General features: G+C 42.7%; 1 protein-coding gene across 3 annotated transcripts in view; it reads right to left on the bottom strand.

Annotated features, from left to right (window-relative positions):
* Positions 1-24715, bottom strand: part of SPATA18 (spermatogenesis associated 18) — a 46440-nt gene that overhangs the window by 12210 nt on the left and 9515 nt on the right. For 2 of the 3 annotated variants that reach the window (XR_011567192.1, XM_019962735.2), the window contains exons 2-9: positions 16102-16207; positions 15854-15969; positions 13017-13123; positions 9370-9465; positions 6964-7209; positions 5023-5341; positions 2399-2557; positions 257-432 (exon numbers count right to left, since the gene is read on the bottom strand). Coding sequence is in view for 2 of the 3 variants with exons in the window: in XM_019962735.2 (XP_019818294.2) it covers positions 257-432; positions 2399-2557; positions 5023-5341; positions 6964-7209; positions 9370-9465; positions 13017-13123; positions 15854-15969; positions 16102-16207 (1325 nt within the window). In the remaining variant the exon portion in view is untranslated. The remainder of the gene's footprint in view (positions 1-256; positions 433-2398; positions 2558-5022; positions 5342-6963; positions 7210-9369; positions 9466-13016; positions 13124-15853; positions 15970-16101; positions 16208-24715) is intronic. The other variant, XM_019962736.2, reaches the window with a different exon arrangement.

Genomic DNA, 24715 nt, shown 5'->3' with positions numbered 1-24715 from the left:
TTAGTTCTCCCCAAAACCAATATACTCAATGGAAATCATAAGGTCTCCTCTGAATCACATTTGGCCGAGAAGGAAAATGACCCCAGGAGAGGGCCCCACTCTGTAGTGCAGAGAAGTATATGGCAGGGCTTGGAAATCAGGTAATATCTGTTGACTTCCCCACCCAGAGTTCTTTTCCCTGAATTGTTCCCAGGAAATAAAGACAATATCATTTATTTATAAAGAATCCCTTAGCTTCTGCTTCTATGTCTCTTACTTGCAATCATTAAAAATTTCTCCATCAGCCCCAAATGCAATATCCAGGGGTGGTTCTAAAGTCTGCATTGCAAAGGCAATGCAACATATCTCCTGGATGAAGTTACTGAGGAGGCAAAAGTCAACTTCAGGAGGGAATGAAATCTTGGGATTGACATTCATGGCTCGGATCACATCCTGAAAAACAAAAAGATGGCATCATCTTGTTACGAACCTGTGAAAGATACACTGACAATCCCTAAGGTTGTTATGACTGATGGGACGTGGGAAAAGGGCACATGAGTGAAAATAAGCTAAACTAGAAAAGGAGTGTATGTGCTGAAAGGAGGAAGACTCCTTAACAAAGAGGAGGAGAGATGACAGAGGACAAATGGCATACTAAAGGCCAAGAAAGTCTTCCCAGAAAACTAAAGTAAAAACTCTTAATAGCTTTTATTTATTATTTCCTACTATTTTTCTATTCTGGGCAAGTTATACAACTACCAGCACAAAACTCTGCCTCGTTCATAATCTGTAATAATACCAATTATAATCGTTCAGCCTCAGTCACTCAGTCGTGTCTGACTCTTTGAGACCCATGGACTGTAGCCTGCCATGGGATTTTCAAGCCAAGAGTACTGGAGTAGGTTCCCATTTCCTCCTCCAGGAGAACTTCCTGACCCAGGGATAAAACCCACAACTCCTGCATTGGCAGGCAGAGTCTGCCGCTGAGCCACCTGGGAAGCCCAACAATTATAATCTTGCTCTTACCGAGAGTTTTTTTTTTTTGCTAAGAAAATTACTTGCTTCCTTTCATTTAATCCTCTCACAAACTCTGTGGGCTCATGACCATTTTGCTCCCACTTAAGGATTAGAAAATCTAAGTACAGAAAAGTAAACGAGCAAGGTCACACAGCTAGTAAGTGTCTGCGCAGAGCCAGGATGCAAATCCATAGCTATCTTTCCCAAAATCATTGCTCTTAAGCACTACGATATTCTGTCTTCCAACCTTAAGGGCCTGTCTGAAGAATAGAACTACAAAGCTCAAAATAGTTTCCCCATAAAATGTCTAAGGAAGAAAACAGCCAATAATGACTGGTTCTATAAAGCACATTGGATGCTGCTCATTCCTGCTCTTTCATTATGTAGAAGTGAGAGAGTCAATCCCTAGGCAGGTTGATAAGAAGTCTGGGGCTCCCGAGGAGGGAACAAAGGGTCTGAGGCTCTCAAGGAGGAGAAAAGGACAAACATTTTTTTCTACATTGCTTTGTCTTAGTCAATATAACAATGTATCTTACTCAAGGATATGTTTCTCCTTAACAAGAACCCGCTGACTAATCTTGTTACCTTAAAACCTGTATACTGTGGGAGTGGGTCTAGTTCAATTCATTTCAGTTCAGTCGCTCAGTCGTGTCCGACTCCTGGCAACCCCATCGACTGCAGCACGCCAGGCTTCCCTGTCCATCAACAACTCCAGGAGCTTACTCAAACTCATGTCCATTGAGCCAGTGATGCCATCCAACCATCTCATCCTCTGTCATCCCCTTCTCCTCCTGCCCTCCATCTTTCCCAGCATCAGGGTCTTTTCAAATGGGTCAGTTTTTCTCATCAAGTGGCCAAAGTATTGGAGTTTCAGCTTCAGAATTGGTCCTTCCAATGAATATTCAGGACTGATTTTCTTTACGATGGACTGGTTGGATCTCTTTGCAGTCCAAGGGACTCTCAAGAGTCTTCTCCAACACCACAGTTCAAAAGCGTCAATTCTTCAGCACTCAGTTTTCTTTATAGTCCAACTCTCACATCCATACATGACAATTGGAAAACCCAATTTAAGATGTATGTTGTGGGAGTGGGTCTGATAAAAGTATATAAGGCCTCGCTAAGACTAGTGAGGAGGGCACTCTCCATCCCCCTTCTGACGTCTATGTCAGAAGCTTTCTCTGTCCATTTTCATACTTTAATAAAACTCTGCTACATCAAAGTTCTTGAGTGATCAAGCCTGCTCCCTGGTCCCAAAGTTAAATCTTCTTCAGAGATCACAAATCCGACATCGTTCACCATAAACTATCAGAAGTGATAGTAAGCACTGGATGGACTTCTGAGTTATTAGTATTCAATGCAGCAGCTGTGGCAAACCAGTCCCAATAAAAGACCCAACACTTACATTAACACTGCTTTGGGAATCATATAGATCAAGATGACAGATGATATAATCCAAGACAGCATCCTCAAAGTCATTTGACCCCGCACAAGATGGCGTCAGTGATTTCCTCACACGGATCTTGAAGTGTCTGAACGCCATTTTGGCCACATGGAATGCCTCCTGCACATAAAATACAGCCCGTGTATTTGGTGGGAGGAGGGAGTAAAGAGGTCCAAAGGAACAAAGAAAGAATACCAAAAAAATTCAGCATCATATTGGACTTCTGAAAACTAAACCCTGCAGTCAAAACTATTTTTAATCTGGGGGAAAATACACAACTAAATTTTGGAAAGTGCATAAATACATTTCTATCCATCATCTATTAGATTATCTATATTCACTAATTTTGAGACCATTGACCATTGTTCTGATAACCCTGATTTCAAGAAGCAGGACAATGCAGGCATTCAAGGAAATAAAATCACCTGTGGTTACATAAATACTTGAAGTATGCCAGTTGATGCTTTGTCCCCACAGCATGATCGTATTACTAGTCAAGAAATAAGAGAAAGTGATCAATCTAGTGGTCATGTCATACAAAGATACATATTGAGCATCTGGCATGTTTCCTGGCAGATATTGATTCAAAACATATTTATTTAATATCTGTTATGTAGCGGGCATAGGAAAACCTCAATTATGCATGAAAGATATGGCCTCTACAATTACAGAACGTTTAACAAATCAGTATGTGATTTTTAACTATATAACCCAGGGCTTGGCAAACTTTTTTCTGTAAGAAGCCAAATGGTAAGCATTTTAGGCTTTGTGGGTCCAAATGCTTTTGTCACTATTTTTTTTTTTAAACAGTCCTTTAAAATGTAAGAGTATCCTTGTATAATAGCTCCTGGGTGGTATTTCTCTTAGAATTACAGGCCAGAACCAGATACGGCCCAGGGGTCATAGTTTGCTGACTCCTAATATATAATAAACATAGGATAAAATTCAAAAGATTCTGATAATTCTTCTCTTACATCAATATTTTGTTTTGTTTTGTAATATTTAATTGTCGGGAGCTGCATTAGGCATTACTGACAAAATGGAGGCATGGCCCTAGACCCCCTCTTCATTCCACAGGCACAGACCCGGGATGAAGGAGTTAGGCCTTGTAATTCTGACTTGTCTTTTCCTCTCCTCGGCTGAGTTGACTGAAAAGGAATATTAAGGTGCTTATTGTTCTTGAGAGGAGCATGAGAAGGCACAAAGCTTTCTGCAGCTGTGCTCAGAAAATAATTCATAAAGTTAATCATTGACATTTGTTCAAAGACTTTTACAAAAGAGGGTTCCAGGATGAGCACATAGGCTGTAGCTTGAGGCCATGGGAGGGATTGCTATCTGAAGCCTATTTGTGAGGAAAATGTTTATGGCAAAGGAGTTTACTGAATTTAGGGCTTAGAAATAATTAAAACAGTTAGAAGTTAAAGATTTAAGGAATGTTGTAAAGTTAGCATATTTTACTATAGTTTATAGAAGTTAGGAATTTTTAGAAACACTATAGCTAGAAGCCTTTCTAAGAGATAGTGAGCTCAAGGATGTTAGGGGCAAACAGGATTTAGGAAGATAAGTAGTAAACTGAGGAATGTAGCATGAGTTACAATGTAATCACAAGTTAACTATAGGACACATTAGAGGAGGCAGATAATAGATGATAAGGCTGATTCCAAGGGAATCACTGAAGCAGGAACTCTGTTTGAAGAGCAACAATAATTTATGGAGATAATAAATCTGGAAGAGGGGGAACTGAAAATGTCAAACCTCTGGCCTAATGTTTTTGTAAAAGTATAAAAGAGAATCTTAAACTTGAAATAAACAGGCAGTCCAGAAGAAAACTGAGAGGCTGCCTCATCGCCAACACCGTTCATCTCTTCAGGTTGACTCCCTGGCTGCTGGAGCTGGACTCCAGCATTTAATTGTTCTCATAACAGGCTCTTAGTATCTCAATATGGTACCCATAGAACTGAAGATTATATATAAGCACTCCTTAATTTTCCATATTCAAATAGCTGTTATATTAGCAATTTCAGTAACTGCTCTTCATTAAATAAAAGAATTAACATATTCAGAGCCTTTTGATTTATCTAAGAATGGAAGATAACCAATCAAATGTTTGTTCTTGATTAGCTGCTAAGTTGTGTCCAACTCTTTTGCAACCCCATGGGCTGTAGCCCTCCAGATTCCTCTGTCCATGGGATTTCCCAGGCAAGAATATTGGAGTGGGTTGCCATTTCCTTCTCCAGGGGATCCTCCCCTACCCAGAGATCAAACCTCCATTGGCAGATGGGCTCTTTACCACTGAACCACCAGGTAAGCCCATAAGAAAAGGTTACTTAGTGTGAAAAATAATTCATTGCAAATATTTGTAATAAGTGGATGGAAGGAAAGTAAGAAGGAAGGAGAGAAAAAGAAAAAACAGAAGAAGAGAGCAAAGAGGAAAGAAGGGAGGGAAGAAACGGAAGCCCACCCTCCTTCGGTGATCTCAGGCTCTACGAGTCTTCTTGAGTGTCCTGTTGAGGTTATCCAGGTTTTCCCGCCCGCTTTGCCCAGGAACCACGGAGGCGCAGCGACCTATCGCGAGGCTCACTTACCACAGTCGCGATGTAGATGATCCGCTGCACCGTCTCGGCTTTGTCGATGCAGCGCCGCAGCAGGCACTGTGCATCCAGGCGGCCCTGGGAATAGGCATCGCTGAACCGGGACAGCAGGGCGGCTTTGCGCGCCACGCTGGACAGTTTGGCGCGATTCGGGGACGGGGTCCTGGCCTTGGCAGAGGAGGGGCTGGTGGATCTGCTTCGGCTGTGACTGTGGCTGCGGCTGTGGCTGCGGCTGTGGCTCCGGCTGTGGCTGCGGCTGTGGCTGTGGCTGCGGCTGCAAGGAGCAGGACTAGGAGACCTGCTCCTGGCGGACCTGTTGGTGAGCAGGAATCAGGCAAGGAAGTGCTCCGATTCCCTCCTCCCTTCTGTTCCTACACTCCAGCTGCTTCTCTCCCCATAAACCAGAAGCCACCGGAGGCAGAGGCAAGGAGAGCAGCTCCCGGTGAGAGGCACTGTGTCTCCTCAAAGGAAAAACAGTACTCTATATTTGCCTGATGCATTAGAATTTATAACTCACTTTCACTCACTCAGCACATCAGTTTACCCTTCAAACAGCCAGGTAAGGTCACCATTGATTGCTGGTCATTTTACAGATGAGGAGGTTGAGGCTCATAAACGCTAGGAGGGCTGCCCTAGAGTAACATAGCTAGCAAGAGCCAGAGTTAAAGAAGTCAGATTTCGCACCCTGACCTTGGGCGACTGACACATCACTGAGCTTTCTGGTATAAAATGAGATAAACAGATTGAACAATGAGAAAGAAAATGTGTTTTCCTTCTATAACAATGAAACCATTTGCAGTCATGTCTCCTCTCCAGATCCTCCATTTTCACCTACATAATTTGTGCCCTATTTTAGGATGGTGGTGGGGGTTGGAAGAATATGGGGAGGTACTTGGGGAATCGAAAAGCATTGTGTCAGTGAAAGGTATTATATATTGCTATCAAGTACATAATAAATGATCAGACTAGCTAGTCCTAAGGGAAAGTTTTGTGGAAGGAACTATGGGGCAAAAGGTGGGGCAAAAGGTAGTGCAAAGCAGCCTCTCTGAAGGTGGAAGGTGGAGGTGGGGGGGGGGGGGGCTTCATTTATAGTGTTTGCCAATTTCCACAGTGCAACACTCTCACCGTAGGCAATTTCAAACTATTCATGTGATGTCACTGAACCTGGAGTTAAGTAAAAATGCACAGAATCGGTCCCCAGGAGCTAGTACCAGCTGGCACCTGCACCACACTGATGGAGCGATTCCCCAAAATGAAAGATTAAGGTGACATTTAAGGAAATGGAGAGCTGGGGTAGGCGTGGCTTTGATGTTAGCCTGAATCTGGGCACACTGTGGGGCTGGCCGGGAAGAGGGAAGTGTTAAAGAGCACAAGAAAAGGCAGAGAAACATACTTAACACTGAATGACCTTTCTTAACATATTGTCCATCAGTAGAGGCAATTTCACATTCCCTTACCTACCCACCACACCTGACAAAGTGAGATGTAAAAAGGAAATGCCTGGCAGTAAAGTGATGGTGGGTTATCTCTGGAGAGAGGACTCCTAGGACTCAGAGAACAGGATCCTCCTATCATGAACAGTGTTTCAACACAGCCATCAAGTGTTTCAACAGGAATACTGCCTTTTGCATTATAGGCACTCAAATCTGGTTTCAAGCCACAAACTTTCCTTTGCACATCTCAGTTCCATTCCATAAGCTTCGATGTCAGTCCAAAATTAATTAGTGCCCAAGTATTGTAAATCCAGGAGGTATTTTCTCTGGAAGGGAGCAGTTAGAGAAACCAGCCCTCTACAGTTCAAAATTTTCCATACTGTTGGGGTTTGGGTTCAGGATATCATTTTACTTTTGTTTTTTTCCTTTACTGAGCCAGGCTTTGATCACTAACTTGGCAAAAAGGGGCTTAAGTGAAAAGATCTGTGAAAGTTTGTCAGACCTTCCTTGGAGTACAGATTTTTCAGCAGACAGAACCGCTATCTCGTCCTTCAGTGTTCGGAGCTGTTTCTCATAATCGCACACAGCTTCTGCGTTCCGCTGGTTTGCGCTCCTCCTGTCCAGGTCAGAGACCCGCTGCTCTGAGCCCCGCAGCTCCACTCTCCTACGCTCGGAGCCCCGCTTCTCTGATCTCCTACGATCTGAGTTTCTGTGGCGAGATTCTTCCTGGGCTTGAAGAGATTTAAGCCTAAACAGAAACAAAGGTTTGAAAGAAGAGAGAGGTAGAGATGGAGGAAAGGTGATAAACTGCAATTGGCGTACTTAATGAGGCTACTCTATTTAGTGTGCCGTTACTGCCTTGGAAAACTCATGGAAATAGGAACAAGAACAAATTAACAGAATTGCCAGGGTCAGGGAACCACACCGTGTCTGCAGCTTGCATGGGAAGGCTCCCGAAGAAAAGATAGATGTGCAAATCTTCTAGCCAAAGCTGTGGGCAGAGTCATGAAATCCTTGCAGAGGCAAAGCAGAGTCATCCTACTCTATATTGGATGGCTTCACTGCACTAAACTCTGGAAGCAAGTAACCTCCAAAACCTACTCCTGAAGCTGGTCAAGACATGATCTATTCTTACTAGTGCTTCAGAATGTGGGGGGCTAGGTGTGGGAGAAACTTCACTGGAAATTGAATAACATCCACAGCACTAAGCAGATGTGTGGACCTATAAAAATAATGTACTACAGAAAGGAGCAAAGCTTTAGAAATAAAATGGGCATCCTCATTACATACAAAGAGTGACCATCATACCCAGGGAGAAAAAGTCATAAGAAGAGAACATGGTGTGATGAAAATGACAATGGTGTTAGAAGAAAAGGGAAGGGGCAAGATTAAAGAGGATACAGAAGAATGAAAATGCAGTAGCAGAATTAAACGCTGCCCTAGAAACAGTGAAGAACAGAGTAGGTGCTATAGGAATTGCTGAGTAATAGGACATAAAGAATTTGAGAAGCTTTATCAGCTAGAAAAATAAGAGATTGAAACGATGATGAGAGGGGAGTTAGAAGTGGAAAACAAAGACGTGCTCCAAGCTAAAATTTATGGATGTTCCTTAAGAAATCAGAACAACTGGAACATGTATGAAGACAGTAGAAATGTGTATATATGTATTTTACTACAACTGCTCTTTTGGGGGAAAAAAATCAAAGTTAAGATTTTAAAAAGTATAACTTTAAAGGATCACTGTTTATTTTCCCCTTCTAGAAATTTATCTTTAGAGACTAACAATCTGAAATTTAAACTAAGATTTGCCACAAAAATTATTTCTAATGTTGAAAATTGGCATCAAAGTAAATATTTAATATTAGGGAAATAAATAAGGAAATATGATGGATCTATTTAAAACTAAGCTCTGCTTTATTTTTTCTTGGTAATAGAAAAAAATATTAAATGAAAAAATGGGTCCACAACTGTATACTTATATTTTGTTGTCTTTATTTTTAATGAACTAATTGGAAGAAATAGCCAATGGTGACAGTGAACTGGCTCTGGAATTATGAGAGGTTTTTGGTTCCTTTCTGCTATGCTTTGAAGATTTTCTATAGTAGATAGGCAAGTAGATGGGGAAACAATGGAAAACAGTGACAGATTTTATTTTCCTGGGCTCCAAAATCACTGCAGATGGTGACTACAGCCATGAAATTAAAAGACACTTGCTCCTTGGAAGAAAAGCTATGACCAACCTAGACAGCATATTAAAAAGCAGAGACACTGCCAACAAAGGTCCATCTAGTCAAAGCTACGGTTTTTCCACTGGTCATGTATGGATGTGAGAGTTGGACTATAAAGAAAGCTGACCACCAAAGAACTGATGCTTCTGAACTGTGGTCTTGGAGAAAACTCTTGAGAGTCCCTTGGACTGCAAAGAGATCAAACCAGTCAATCCTAAAGGAAATCAGTCCTGAATAGTCATTGGAAGGACTGATGCTGAAGCTGAAGCTCCAATACTTTGGCCATGTGATGCAAAGAACTAACTCATTTGAAAAGACACTGATGCTGGGAAAGATTTAAGGCGGGAGGAAAAGGGGACAACAGAGGATGAGATAGTTGGATAGCATCACCGACTCAATGGACATGAGTTTGAGTAAGCTCCAGGAGTTGGTGATGGACAGAGAAGCCTGGCATGCTGCAGTCCATGAGGTCACAAAGAGTTGGACATGACTGAGAGACTGAACTGAACTGAACTGACTGCTTTTGTAATAAGAAAAGTATATAAAATATTAATAAAAATATTGCTGCCTCTCCTCTTTGTGGACAGATTCTTTTGTATTGTCATGGAGCACCAAAAAAGCTAAATTCAAAGATTAATTAGCAGCCTGCAATAATCCTGTCATTTTTTTTTTTTTCTTACTGCTTTTTTAGCTGATTTATTTCCTCCTCTGCAGCCAAAAGGGATATGGCAGATCTGTTCTTGGGTTCTTCAAGAGTCTTTTCAGTCTCAGCCATACTGTAAGAGAAATCAGTAACTAAAGACAGACTTTCCAAAACTGGCAGACTTTTTAAATCAAAGCATAGTTTCTCTTGGGAACTTTTGCCATATGCTATAAATTCAACATAAACAAGAACAAATTATAATACATCTGCATTCAATCAGATGATATTAAAAATAATATGTCACACTGGTATGCAAAAACGTGCTAGCATCTTTCCTCAATGTCAAACACAAAGAAATTTCAGTGCTACTACCCCTACAAGACTACATAATAATTACTGATATTAGAATATAAAGTTCAAAGAAACTTGTTCAATCTCTTCATCTCATCCTCCTAATTCATCTTCTCTAATTACAGTAAATCCCCAGGTTGCTTCTCTCTATAAAATCCCCATTTTTCTGTAATACATTAATACCTATTCTTATTATTTTGCACTGTAGCATTGTATTTGACTTAATTTTCCCAGAGTTACTAAATATAAAAATTTATTTGCCTACCTATAAAGAAAGTATTCTACAATTACACTCAACTACCAAGTATCTCATGTGTTCCTCCCTCCTGCCTCTGACTTCCACCACTAATCAAGGACAATTTTCCTGCAGAGGGAAGACTGGATGAGGGGAGCCTGGCATGAGATGAGGGTGGAGCGAGAGGTAGGGTCAGATCACACAGGGCTGGGAGAGCTCCAAGAAGGAATTTAGAATTTTTTTTCTAAGTACAAAAAGGGGTGGCTAAGAGGCTTTAAGCTGGATGTGGGGGAGTTACTTGCTATAATAAAAATATATTTCTATTTCCTGTGTGGAAAATGGATGGTAGTAGAGCAAGAACAGACCCAGGGGAGCCAGTTGGAAGGCAACTGAGGTGAGAGCTTACAGAGGTTTGACTGAGAGCAGCAGTAGTAATATAGAAAGGACCATGTGCAGGACATGTTTAGGAGGTAGATTCCACTGGATCCTCCAACAGATTGGACACAGGAAATGAGAACAGGTGAGGTTTCTAACCAGAGTCCCAGCATAAAATATAGTGGTCTTCTCTTGTCTGCTGCTGCTGCTGCTAAGTTGCTTCAGTTGTGTCCGACTCTGTGCGACCCCATAGACAGCAGCCCACCAGGCTCCCTTGTCCCTGGGATTCTCAAGGCAAGAACACTGGAGTGGATTGCCATTTCCTTCCCTTGTCTACGGCTCATCAAACCTGGACAGACCTGTCCCCATTCTATTGGAATTGGCTCCTTTGGAACTGAGTCACACACAAACTGGACTCCGCAAGGTTAGACCTGGGAACCTCCTTAGATGCGCCCTTCATTCCACAGTAGATAGCATCCTGGATTTAGAGACAATGAAACAGAGTAGTGGAGGAGAGAGCTGGCTACCATTAAACCTGGGTGAACAGCCTCCATCATTTCTGATGCCTTAAGAAATAGAATATGAACCACAAACGGGTTAAACCAAAACAAAAGTAGGAAATTTAGGGGAAAAAACAAGCACTTTACTGTGTGCAACTTTCAAATGGGGGAGGGGAGTGTACACACAGGTAGAGTATAAGTACAAATGATAAAGTAAACAGGGCAAAGGGCCTATGAAAGGGTACATAGGTGTTTTTACTACTATTCTTGTAAATTTTCTGTATTTGACATTATTTCCAGATAAACGCTTTAAAAAAAAAATCCAAGCAGTCATAGCTTTTGGTCCATAATACCTCTTATGGGTAACTACACAGCTATGGTGACAAGAGAAGGAGGTAGGAATTCCTGGTTCCTATGGGTGCTGCCTGAAGTCAAGAACCAGAAAGGTCACAAAGATTTGCCTCATAACCAGAGGCAGCAGCAGAAGCCATCGAATGCCCCAGGAAACCTAACAACAGCATCCATCAGCACAAGACTCTAGCACCCAGGCAGAACCAAGGCAGCAAGAAGCCAGAGGGAAGTACAACACCCAAAGCCCCTCTCCTCCAGCACCAGGAGAATGCAAAAGCATCCCTCCACCCCTAGACAGCCATCTAAGGAAGGAGGAGGACAGTGAGACCCCTTGAAAGGGCAAACACAGCCCCTAACAGAAGTCCGAACTTGGAATTAACTGAAGATTTACACAAAAAGAACTATGATAAACCAGAAAAGAAGTGGCAGGGTTAAGGCTCCTCTTTGCTGCTGCTACTGCTGCTAAGTCGCTTCAGTTGTGTCTGACTCTGTGTGACCCCATAGACGGCAGCCCACCAGGCTCCCCCGTCCCTGGGATTCTCCAGGCAAGAACACTGGAGTGGGTTGCCATTTCCTTCTCCGGTGCATGAAAGTGAAAAGTGAAAGTGAAGTCGCTCAGTCGTACCTGACTCTTAGCAACCCCATGAAATGCAGTCTACCAGGCTCCTCCATCCATGGGACTTTCCAGGCAAGAGTACTGGAGTGGGGCCATTTCCTTCTCGGAAAAATGTTAATAGGCATAAACTAATAGGTGATTTTCACCTTTGTACTTTTATTATATGCATCTTGAGAAGGAAATGTGTATAACTTTTATAATTGGGCAAAACTAAATCAATCGATCAATAGAGATGTTTTCTTAGAAGGAAATCTCAGCAGAGAACAAGGCAGAATACCATATGGTATTCACTGTAAGCGCCCTGTAGTATGGTAGTCGCTCAGTCGGTCAGACTCTTTGCAACCCCATGAACTGTAGCCCGCCCACTCCTCTGTCCATGGGATTCTCCAGGCAAGAATACTGGAGTGGGTTGCCATTTCCTTCTCCAATGCATTAAAGTGAAACGTGAAAGTGAAGTCGCTTAGTCGTGTCCAACTCTTAGCGACCCCACGGACTGCACTCTACCAGGCTCCTGCGTCCAGCCCTAACTAGTGACAAAAGAATCCTTTGCTGCCCTCTGCTGGTCAGCCATGGAGCAATGCTGCCGTGGGAGAAACACCTTATGATGGATTTTTGTTAGACAAGTTGAAGCAGTTGCATCACATTTGTCTGTCTCCCTCAAGTACAAACCCAAAGTCTGCAATTTTCATTGCAGTGATTACTTGAGCTTGCTGCCCTGGCTTTGCACATAGCATACATCTGAGGTCCATTATTGCCTGACAGTACTTAACTTTTTCAAATTACACTTTTGTATCTCAAAAGTATTCCAAAATTTTGAATGCTTCTTAGTCAGGAATACATAGACCTTAAATGACAGACAGATGCAGACTGCTTCATTTTACTTTTTCTCTCTTTCTCTTATTTTTTCTCTTTACCTGATCTTTCACTCTTTTCCTATCTGCATCTTTTCTTATTTTCCTTCCCAAAGGTAGAATTGCATGTTACAATCTTTCTTTTTTATAAATATGGACTGATAGTGGGCCTATGAAGAAGGAGGAACCTCAGGAATGGAGCCAAGGGAACCAGAGTCTTAGGGATCATAACATAGAAATCCCATCCCCAAATTCAAAGACACTGACTCCCAACTCATACACACACACATCATGTTACGTATTTGCAAATATCTACATTTTACATGAGCCAATATTTTCCTTTTAAACTTAAATATTAAGAATAAGCAATTCTTTTTGAAAGAAGATAACTTGCATTCCTCTTACTCGTCTTGAACCTGGTTGAGTTGATTACGAGTTGCACTCAAATCAGCATCTAATTGTTGTATGTCTCGAGTACCAGACTCCTTATGTCTGTCCTTATCGAATGTGTCCTGGAATGATAAAAAAATAAAAAATAAAAACAGAGTCTGAAAACATGAAGCCACATGGACAGCAAAAACATTACGCTGGACAAAAGAAGTCAAGCCAAAAGGGCATGTAATGTATTGTTTCATTTTTGTGAATTTTCCGTGCAGGCATAATGAACCTAGAGTGATAAAAATCCAAAGGGTGATTGCCCTAAGGGCGGAGGGAGGGAACTGGGAAGTGGCACAAGGGAATGAGCTGAAGGAATGGAAATGTTTTGTATCTCAATAGGGATGTGAGTTACAAGGATATATCCATTTGTCAAAATTCATCAACCTATGGTTTTCACTGCAGGTAAGTGATACCTCAGATTTTTTAAAAAGACATCAAAATATCATTCTACATCTTTATGTAGAATAACATCTACAGGGGGTAAAAATCTAAGAGACTTTTTTTTCCCCATATAAAAACTTTCTTTAATGAAAACTGACATCTACAGAGCACTTCCTACATGGAGGTTTTTTCCCATGCTTATCACGTTTAACTAACAATGACCCTATTAGGTAAGCAAAAGCATTGTTCCCATTTAGCAACTGAGGAAACTGAGACCTAATAGGCTGGACAATCTACCTAGGACCTAAGAAGGTGGACAAGGATTCTGTCAAGTGATCTCTAAGCAGGAATCCTTCACCCACTACCTCATAAGGCCCTCTTGCTTAGAACACAGCTATGGTGGTCTTAGAACGCAGCCTGGTCTTAGAACAGGTCATAGAACACAGCTATGGTCTTAGAACACAGCCTGATCTAAGTTGTTCATCTTTTGAAAGAAATTTATACGAATCCAAAAAACATTGAAAATCAAGGTTACCAATGTTTTGCTTATCCAGACATAGTGATACCCGTGCCTTACCAGTGGTCCCCAACCTTTTTGGCTCCAGTGACCAGTTTCATGGAAGACAATTTTCCCACGGACCCTGGGGTGGGGGATGGTTTCAGGATGATTCAAGTGCATTACATTTATCGTGCACTTTATTTCTATTATTATTACATCAATTCCACCTCAGATCATCAGGCATTAGATCCTGGAGGTTGGGGGCCTCTGCTCTGAGCAAAGTATGTGTTCTCTTTTCAGTCTGGTCCTCAACTATTAAAACACTACCACTGCTGCGTGGAAACCACCGATATATCAACCACAATGATGACACTCTCTTGATCAGTCTACCAGGATTGAGTTTTCTTATCTGGGAAGTTTCCAATTAGGTAATTCATTTAATTTTACTTTTTCAGAATACTGAGCTGCCCCCCCCTTTTAATGATCCCTTTCTCTTATGACTCCCCTCCCCTCCCCCATGATACCCTGTCAGGGTGACTAACTTGTCTTTTTTTTTTTTTTTTAATTTATTTATTTTAATTGGAGGCTACTTACTTTACAATATTGTAGTGGTTTTGCCATACATTGACATGAATCAGCCATGGGTGTACATGTGTTCCTCATCCCTCCCCATCCCATCCCTCTGGGTTGTCCCAGTGCACCAGCCCTGAGCACCCTGTCTCATGCAACGAACCTGGACTGGCGGTCTGTTTCACATATGATAATATCCATGTTTCAATGCTATTCTCTCAAATCATCCCACTCTCGCCTTCTCCCACAGAGTCCAAAGGACTGTTCTATACATCTGTGTCTCTTTTGCTGTCTTGCATATAGGGTTATCGTTACCATCTTTCTAAATTCCATATATATGTATTAGTATACCATATTGGTGTTTTTCTTTCTGGCTTACTTCACTCTGTATAATAGGCTCCAGTTTCATCCACCTCATTAGAACTGATTCAAATGTATTCTTTTTAATGGCTGAGTAATATTCCATTGTGTATATGTACCACAGCTTTCTTATCCATTCGTCTGCTGATGGACATCTGGGTTGCTTCCATGTCCTGGCTATTGTAAATAGTGCTGCAATAAACATTGGGGTACATGTGTCTCTTTCAATTCTGGTTTCCTCAATGTGTATGCCCAGCAGTGGGATTGCTGGGTCGTATGGCAGTTCTATTTCCAGTTTTTTAAGGAACCTCCACACTGCTCTCCATAGTGGCTGTACTAGTTTGCATTCCCACCAACAGTGTAAGAGGGTTCCCTTTTCTCCACAACCTCTCCAGCATTTATTGCTTGTAGACTTTTGGATCACAGCCATTCTGATTGGCGTGAAATGGTACCTCATTGTGGTTTTGATTTGCATTTCTCTGATAATGAGTGATGTTGAGCATCTTTTCATGTGTTTGTTAGCCATCTGTATGTCTTCTTTGGAGAAATGTCTGTTTATTTCTTTGGCCCATTTTTTGATTGGGTCGTTTATTTTTCTGGAATTGAGCTGCAGGAGTTGCTTGAATATTTTTGAGATAACTTGTCATTTTAAAGTTACTATTTAATGCCTACAGTGGGTGCATCAATGTCCCAAATACAGACTATCACCAGACCCTTTTCATAGCTGAGGAAGCAGAGGCTCCTTGAGTTGACTGAAGCCATACCACCAGGAAGTAGGCAAGGCTGAGATTTTAATGCTGATCTGTCTTAAGAGAAAACTCAATCCATTATGCTACATACTACGATAATAGAAACTCACCTTTCCAACCCATGTCTCAGTTCCCTAACTAGAACTGAGACCCTCACTAGGTAAAAAGCCTTATCTTATGTATGTTTGAGTTCCCAGAGCCTGATCAGGTGCTGAATACTGAGGATGATCCTTTAGTATCCCTACCTGTAAAGAAGGGACCTTGCTGTCCACAGGTTTTCCCAGGGAAGCAGCTGTAAAGGAGGCCTCCAGCCAAGGCAAAAGGCGTGATTTGATTGTTTCCACACCATCATAATGTCCTCCTGGAAGAATCCACAGACCAGGTGAGCGAGAGAAAGCCAACCACATCCACCCAGGCACAGAGCAAAGGGAAGGGAAAAGGAAAAGAAGGCAAAGAGGGGAGAACCAGAGGGAGACGCACGGGCTGTTCTCACCTTCTTGGGCTGCTATAGTGAGGATCCCAAAGAGTTGTCCCTGTACTTTGGCAACTTGTTCAATGAGTTCAAGGCAGTGATTTAGATTTTGATCACATGAGTTCGCCTGCAAAGCCAGAATGGCAGACATCAGTTCAATTTCATCCTTCTGGGACCCACTGCACGGTGGACATACGTGTCACTTTATGGACATATGTATCCCTTTACACAAGGGCCAGCTGACACTGGTATGCTCCCAGGGCAGAGACTGCTGTGTGCTCACAAAACACACTTGCACCCCACTCCAGTACTCTCCCCTGGAAAATCCCAGGGACGGAGGAGCCTGGTAGGCTGCAGTCCATGGGGTTGCTAAGAGCCGGACACAACTGACTGACTTCACTTTCACTTTTCACTTTCATGCATTGGAGAAGGAAATGGCAACCTGCTCCAGTGTTCTTGCCTGGAGAATCCCAGGGACGGTGGAGCCTGATGGGCTGCCGTCTATGGGGCCGCACAGAGTCGGACACAACTGAAGCGACTTAGCAGCAGCAGCAGCTAAGTGCCAGGCACTGTCCATGCTTTATGTAGGTAAACTCAGAAAATCCACACCATAGGTACTGTAGAAGATTAGGAGGACTATTGTCATCATTGCCATTTTTAGATGAGAAAACTGAGACCCAGAGAGGTTAAGTAATATGCCCAGGGGTACTTAGCTAGTATGATGTCAGAACTGAGACCTGCTTCCAGACTTCATGCTCTTGACTACTAAACTATACTGACATTTGGATCATGATTAGTGCCAGAAGGAGGAGGGGGAGGATTGGATTATGTGACAAAAAGTGAGTTAGGAGGGCAGCCAGGGAAGCCTCTCTGAGGAGGAGTCACTGGAGCTAAGTCTCAGATTCAGAGCACCAGAGAAAGAGCAGGCCAGGCTGTGGGAACGCCAAGGCAGAGGCCCAATGGCAGGAAGGAATCTGGCGACCTTGAACCAGAGGTAAGTGCATGTGGCAGAGGATAAGTGGTCAGAGAGGTTGGCAGGACAGATTCTGCGGGCACTCTGCAGGCCGGGTAAGCAGTCGGGATGGAAGGGACTCGTAACTGAGAGGGAGATGCTGGTTAACTTTCCATGCCTGGTTAACGGTATCTGGGACTAGCTCTATTGTAACACTTATAAGAAGAAATGGACACAATCAAAATATCTCATTCTTCTATCCCCTTCTCCTAAAAAGTCTATGAACTGTTTTGGTTCGATTTTGACTATGAGTTTTCTTTTTTAAAGACTTTGTCTTTCTCATCAATCACTAGTATCCATGGCAAATCAAAGGCCCCAAAGATTTGATGAATGAGTGACTGAGTGACTGTCATAATATGGGCATGATCAGGACATACGGGACCCACAGTCTGATCAGCTTTCTCCATTCCTTCCTTGTTGAACCAGCAACTCCTTGCCCTTGCTATTTCATTCCTGCACTTACCACAGTGAACTTCATTTCCCCAGTTACAGCCTTTTGCCCTCTGACTGGATCATGCCATGTGCTAAGTGGACAGAGAATAGGCTTGGGAGTCAAGCAGACCTGAGTATCTCAGCTCTGCTACCTGCCACTGTTCTGTGTAATTCTGCACAGGTTGCTTAGCCTCTATGAGCCCATATCCCAACCTGGAAAATGAAGATTATGGCTTGCAGAGTGTTAAGAGAATCAAATCAAAATAATGCACTTTCTGCACCTTCAAGATGTAGCCCCTGTAAGATGTAGCACCTGTAAGATGCTGCACAGAACTGAAGGGAGCAACGGACTGAGTAATAGGGCAGACCCTAGTTCAGATCCAGTTCTCCACTTATTAGCTTATTCCCTTAGAGAAGACATTTTTAAAATGCTCTTCCGTTCACTGGAATTTAGAAGGTGGATGATCTCACCAGCTAGCATAGGTGCAGAGTAGAGAAGGTATATAATAATTAGTATTATTATAGTATTATTACTATAGGTTTCTGTGCCTTGACCAGTGCCCGGCACACTGTAGGGGTCCAATGTTTATCGAATGAGTTTGCACACACCACTAACATAGAGAATATACCGTGTCAGACTGCTTCTGATCCCAAGACGTGTCACAACACGTTGCCCGTTTCTAACACAATGCATTGCACAAGACACTCAACCTGCCATTGTCACAGTACTCTACCAAACAGTTACTCCCCACAAGATAAACAGAGCAAAGATATGAACTAATTACGTGCTTGCGTGCGTGCTCAGTCACTTCAGTCGTGTTTGACTCTTTGCGACCCTATGGACTATAGCCCATCGGCTCCTCTGTCCATGAGATTCTTAAGGCAAGAACACTGGAGTGGGTTGCCAAGCCCTCCTCCAGGGCATCTTCCCAACCCAGGGATCAAACTCTAGTCTCTTTCATCTCCTGCATTAGTAGGTAGATTCTTTACTACTAGTGCCATCTGAGAAGTCCATGAACTAAATTGTACTGTCTCCTAATTCCAAATCTCATTCACTTATAAATCCTTGAATTCTTTTAATTCCTAAGCCTTGGGCTGGCAGCTCAGGGAACAAAACTACATTAAAAAATAAAAAGTTGCCTGCTGTCAATGAACTCAACAGCTGGGGAAGCAGGATAGAGAGTAGGAAACACACAGGGGATAAATAATTCCCTTAGAGTTTACTAAGTGCTCTAAGAAGATAGTGAGGTGTAAAAGAAGTAAAATATACTCTGGTACCGGGTGATGGGTGGGAGGTTAAGACACTTTGAGCAGAGGAAGAGCAAATATTATTATCAAGGCAAGAAGCCACAAGGCATATTGTATGGGAGAGGAGAATACAAGGTCCAGAGACTAAGTAAAACAGGACTTTGTCACATGAAGAGCTCTGGGCTCTATCCAATCACTGAAAAGTTTAATGAGGCAAGTGGAGGGTTCACTTTGATTTCACAAAAATGACTGGCAGAAGCAGACCAGATAATTGGATTAGAGAGTGCATCTGGGAAGGAAGTAGGCAGTTGTAAGCATCTAGCTGAGAGATTCTGAGAGCTGTGGAGGTGACAATACTCCTTCCCAGCTCTGGAATCACATCTGTGTTGGCCACGGTCCCACTGATCCTAGCATTACCTGAGGAGGAAGTCAGGTGGTTTGGGAAGAGGTAAGAGGTATGTGAGGGAGAATGCTCTTTCCAGACGGTTTAAGGAGTCTGGGCTTTCCTGGTGGCTCAGATGGTCAAGAAACTGCCTGCAATGCAAGAGACCCGGGTTCAATCCCTGGATCAGGAAGATCTACTGGGGAACGGAATGGCTACCCACTCCAGTATTCTTGCCTGGAGAATTCTATGGACAGAGGAGTCTGGCGTGCTGCAGTCCATGCAAAGAGTTGGACATGACTTAGTGACTGAACAACAACAATAGCTCCTTCTAAAAAAATTTAATGAAAGAGAAAACAGTTACATCACAATTATAAATAAGAATTATTTATGAAAACTTTACTTCATTTATATAAAGTATAAGGGGGTATATGGTGTTGAGGGTATGGTGTTGGAGAAGACTTGAGAGTCCGCGGACTACAAGGAGATCAAACCAGTCCATCCTAAAGGAAATCAACCCTGAATATTCATTGGAAGGACTGATGCTGAAGCTGAAGCTCCAATACTTTCGCCACCTGACTCAAAGAGCCAACTCATTGGAAAAGATCCTGATGCTGGGGAAGATTGAAGGCAGGAGGAGAAGAGGATGACAGAGAATGAGATGGCTGGGTGGCATCACTGACTCAATGGACAAGAGTTAAGCAAGTTCAGGAGATGGTGAAGGACAGGGAAGCCCAGCATGCTGCAGTCTATGGGGATGCAAAGAGTCAGACACAAATGAGTGACTGAACAACAACAAAGGGGGTACGTGTGCTATGTTGTAAAGTAAAATGCATTAACTTTGTGCGTAAGTTTTAACAATACTATCCCAGGGAATAGGGTTTTGGCTGTGTTGAAAATCACTGATTTGGGCAATGAGGAGCCCCAAAACAATCCCATGAAGAGTTGTATAAAAATTGGATTGGAGGGAGGCATGGAGAAAGGTAGGAAATCAATAAGAATATGCCATGCTGCTGGTGTGGAACTTTGCTGGGGGCCAGCGTGAGGCACTCCACCCATGGCAAAGGTCATGAGGAAGGAGGCTCAACATACGCAAAGGCGGGATTGAGCCTCAGGAGTCCCCCTGGAAATCCTCGAGCATCTACCCCCATAACCAAAGTCTGCCTACTTTACTACTTTGTGCTCTCACCTACACCTCTGACTTTACGGGGGGCTGTCCCCCACCACCTCTTTCGGAGAAGGAGCTAACTTAGAGCTCCAGTTAATAATAATTCCTGGGCATGACAAGAGTGTTTTAACCTACAAACTCCTCTGAAGGTTCTCTAGCCTGCCTGACAGGCTTGTCCAGCCACATGTGATTGCTCACAGCCTCCCAACTGTGAGAGGCACAAGATGCTTTAAACCTTCTAAAAACAGGTTCCTTAGAAAAATTAGAAAACCATTAGTATAAATATAATGGGCTGATTAGAAATTGTATTGGTGAAGGGTTTTTCATTTGTTGAGCCAATGTTTGTTGCTAAGTCTCCACATCTCCTGCCCTTACACACATTAATGAATATATAGAAGAAATAAGTATTAACCTTTGATATAAATCACGTTAGACCTTAGGCTAAGTAAATTCTTTCCTTAATTAAAACCCACTACACCCTCACCCTATAGGAATGTAACTTTATCTGGTACCTTCGGAAGGTGGAGTCTTTTTTAAGAATAATCACCCCTGGAGAAATAAGTGTCCTGGTTGACTGACCGCTGTCACAAGGAGAGGGTCATAAATTGTCAGCAGGCCCCCTGGCCAGAAGATGATGTAACACCCCTAAGACCTCTGTATACATTTGTATGAAGCACCTGACTTTGATAAAAGTCAGGACTGCTGAACCCACGTGACTTTTGCATAACATCTCAGTGTATAAAAGTAGACCATGGAAAATAAAGAATTGGGATCAGATCCTCGAAAGACTGGTCTTCCCATGTCTCTCTCTCTCTCAAACTCTGGCTGAGTCTCCATCTGGAGCGCGGAACCCGCCATGCTTACTAATTATGCCTGGGCTTCTAAGATCCGACCGGGGAGGCCTCAGTGTCTCCTCTCCTTCGGGAGAACGGAAGGACGCCTGCGGCCTACATAAGTGGTGCAAGCTTCTTGTCTTGAAGTTTTATTGGTTTCTCGCGTAAACCAAGCTACTCAGCCTCTTTTCTCCACTGAATTTTCCTGCTGAGCTATCCTCATTCTATTACTCTTTATATCTCTAATTAATATCTAATTGAAGCTATTGTATCCTGATCCTTGCCGATGCTGTCCCCGCTTCGAACTCCCTGGATCAGCCGGGGCTGGGCCCCAGCAGAACTTACACAAGGAAACTTCAGATTTATTCTAGTGGCTTTGTGAAGATAGGAAAGCTAGAAGTAACAGAAAGGAGTGTCATATTCCAGAATATAACCACCAGCATTACTAACATTTTTTTTTAAATGTTCTTTTGAAGGGAAAAAAAACCCTGTGTATTGGAGATAGGCTACTAGCCTCCTTTTGTAAGCATGATGGCTGCAAAAATACTGTGAGTTGTGAGGGAAAGAATTCTCTGCACAGCAAGCAGCTGCTTTGTCAGTATGTCTCCTCCCTTACTCTCCTGCAGCTGTAGGCATTATTGCTACAAAGCTCATGTGAGATCTGCCTTAACCATAGGCCAGAAGTTAGTTTCCCCACATATGTAAGATATGATTGGAGTTTGAATAAGAGCAACTGCAGCTAAAGGGGAAAGGTGGGAGATATTTGAGACTTTTAAAAGGTGAACTCCTCAGGGCTTGATGAACCCATTTACAAGGTGTGATGGAGACAGAGGAGATCGGGTTTCTGACTTGGGCCACAGGGGAGATTGTGATGCTGTTGCCTAATCAGAGGCCACAAGTAGAGAAGCAACAAGACCGGAGGGAGGGAAACTCATCCTGTTTGCTTCATGTTGACTCAGAGGATCTGGCCATCCACATGGAGCTGTCTGGAAGGCAGGTGGCCAGCCATTCAGGTCGGGAGCTCTGGAGAAAGGTCAAGGCTGGAGATAAATCTTGGAGTCATCAACATCTGGGAAGTAGCTAAAGCCATAAAATTGGATGAAAGTGTCAGTATGTTTGACTCTTTGCGACCCCATGTACTATAACCCACCAGGCTCCTCGTCCATGAAATTCTCCAGGCAAGAATACTGCTGGAGTGGGTTGCCTTTCCCTTCTCCAGGGAATCTTCCTGACCCAGGGGTCAAATCCAGGTCTCCTGCATTGCAGGCAGATTCTTTACTATCTGAGCTACAGGAGAAGTCCAATAAAAGTGGATAAGATGTGTCAACTGCTGCAGAGAAATCAAGGAGATAAGGACTATGGAAAAAAAAAAAGAGAGAGAGATTAGACTTGACCTGACCATTAGGTGGAGCAGTTACAGCAGAATGTTTTGGGGAAAGGATACTTGATGTTGTTCCAGATCATTCCAGGTTGAGGAACAAATGGGAGTTAAAGAAGCAAAGACAGTGAAGACAGATTAGTCTTTCAAGAAGTTTTGCAGTGTGGGGAAGGAGAGATACAGAACAGAGGCTTTGTTCCCACCCCTTTAGTGTTATCACTCTCTAGCCCAGACCAAACCTTCTGACCAACTGAGCTTAAATGTTGCCTTATTTCCAAGGTTCTTCATAAGGTGCCTCTGCATGACTTCTGCTGCCTCACTTCCTCCAGCAGCTCTCTCCACTCCCACACAAACCTATTTCGCTAGTGTACGTGTGCCGTGGGCACAAGATCAACAATCCTTTGATCCCTTTCAATTCCTATACTTCTGAACAGCCTTGACCTTATTAACATTTCTCACGAGACCCCAGTCATCGCAGCCTGTGTTGAAATGGCTCTCTCATCATACTATTCTATTCTTAACTTGAATCACCTACACAATATTGGAAAGAGAGAAAATTTTCACCCCAGTTCAGTTCAGTTCACTCGCTCAGTCGTGTCCGACTCTTTTCGACCCCATGAACCACAGCACGCCAGGCCTCCCTGTCCATCACCAACTCCTGGAGTCTACCCAAACCCATGTCCATTGAATCGGTGATGCCATCTAACCATCTCATTCTCCACAAATATTAATAATAAAACATACCATTAAATATTTTTAATCAACTTGCAAATTTCAATTTGAAAAGCTATTCAAATCTATCAATTTTAGTACAAAATATAGTTATTTCCACTTAGAGAAACTTTACATTCATATACACAAAATATGCTTCATCTGTATTAGATAAGAAACTGTGCAAAAGGATTTATCATAGTATCCTTTAAAATATGAAAGTTACAATCATTTAATAATGATCTGCCTGATATTTTTGGAGAAGGCGATGGCACCCCACTCCAGTACTCTCGCCTGGAAAATCCCATGGACGGAGGACCTTGGTAGCCTGCAGTCCATGGGGTCGCAAAGAGTCGGACACGACTGAGTGACTTCACTTTCACTTTTCACTTTCATGCACTGGAGAAGGAAATTGCAACTCACTCCAGTGTTCTTGCAGCCTGATATTTTTATTTTTTAATACTCTTCTTTTTTTTTAATTTTATTTTATTTTTAAACTTTACATAATTGTATTAGTTTCGCCAAATATCAAAATGAATCCGCCACAGGTATACATGTGTTCCCCATCCTGAACCCTCCTCCCTCCTCCCTCCCCATACCATCCCTCTGGGTTGTCCCAATGCACTAGCCCCAAGCATCCAGTATCGTGCATCGAACCTGGACTGGCATCTCGTTTCATACATGATATTTTACATGTTTCAATGCCATTCTCCCAAATCTTCCCACCCTCTCCCTCTCCCACAGAGTCCATAAGACTGTTCTATACATCAGTGTCTCTTTTGCTGTCTCGTACACAGGGTTATTGTTACCATCTTTCTAAATTCCATATATATGCATTATAGAAAAAGAATGCCATTTCCAAACACGCCAATTAGCGAATATGTACAGGAGCAAAGAAAAAAGATGATCATATTAGGAAGGATGTGGAGTCTAGTCTGAGGGGTGGCATTTCTCAGGTCTTTGCAGCTGACCCTGGAAATTCACATATGGAAAGCAAAGCCCTAATTTCTATCTTCCTTCCCCATTCCAATCTCCCCACTGCCACCACTGACTGGGGTATGTATTTTTAGAGGGTGGATGGGGGAAGGATGGCAGGAAACAGACACTGCAAGTCAGTGGAATGTCCTTCCCTCCTTCTGTAGGAGATAACAGAATGGACTTGACAAGCAAAAGAGCTAGGTTCAAAACCAAGTTCTAAAGTGGAGTGGCCTTGGGCAAGCAAGCTGCCCTCTTGGGATTTGGAGGGCAAATCCACGGATTAGACTCCACATCCTTCCTAATGATTATCTCTTTTCCTTGTTCCTGTACGTATTCGCTAATTGGCGTGTTTGGAAATGGCATTCTTGTTCTATGTAAAATGACTTTTTTTTAAAGAAGAGTATTAAAAAATAAAAATATCAGGCAAATCATTATTAAATGATTGTAACTTTCATATTTTAAAGGATACTGTGATAAATCCTTTTGCACAGTT

Source organism: Bos indicus, chromosome 6, assembly GCF_029378745.1.
Source record: "Bos indicus isolate NIAB-ARS_2022 breed Sahiwal x Tharparkar chromosome 6, NIAB-ARS_B.indTharparkar_mat_pri_1.0, whole genome shotgun sequence".
Taxonomy (NCBI): Eukaryota; Metazoa; Chordata; class Mammalia; order Artiodactyla; family Bovidae; genus Bos; species Bos indicus.
Note: the sequence above shows the minus strand (reverse complement) of the source record. Positions and strands in the feature narration are given on the sequence as shown.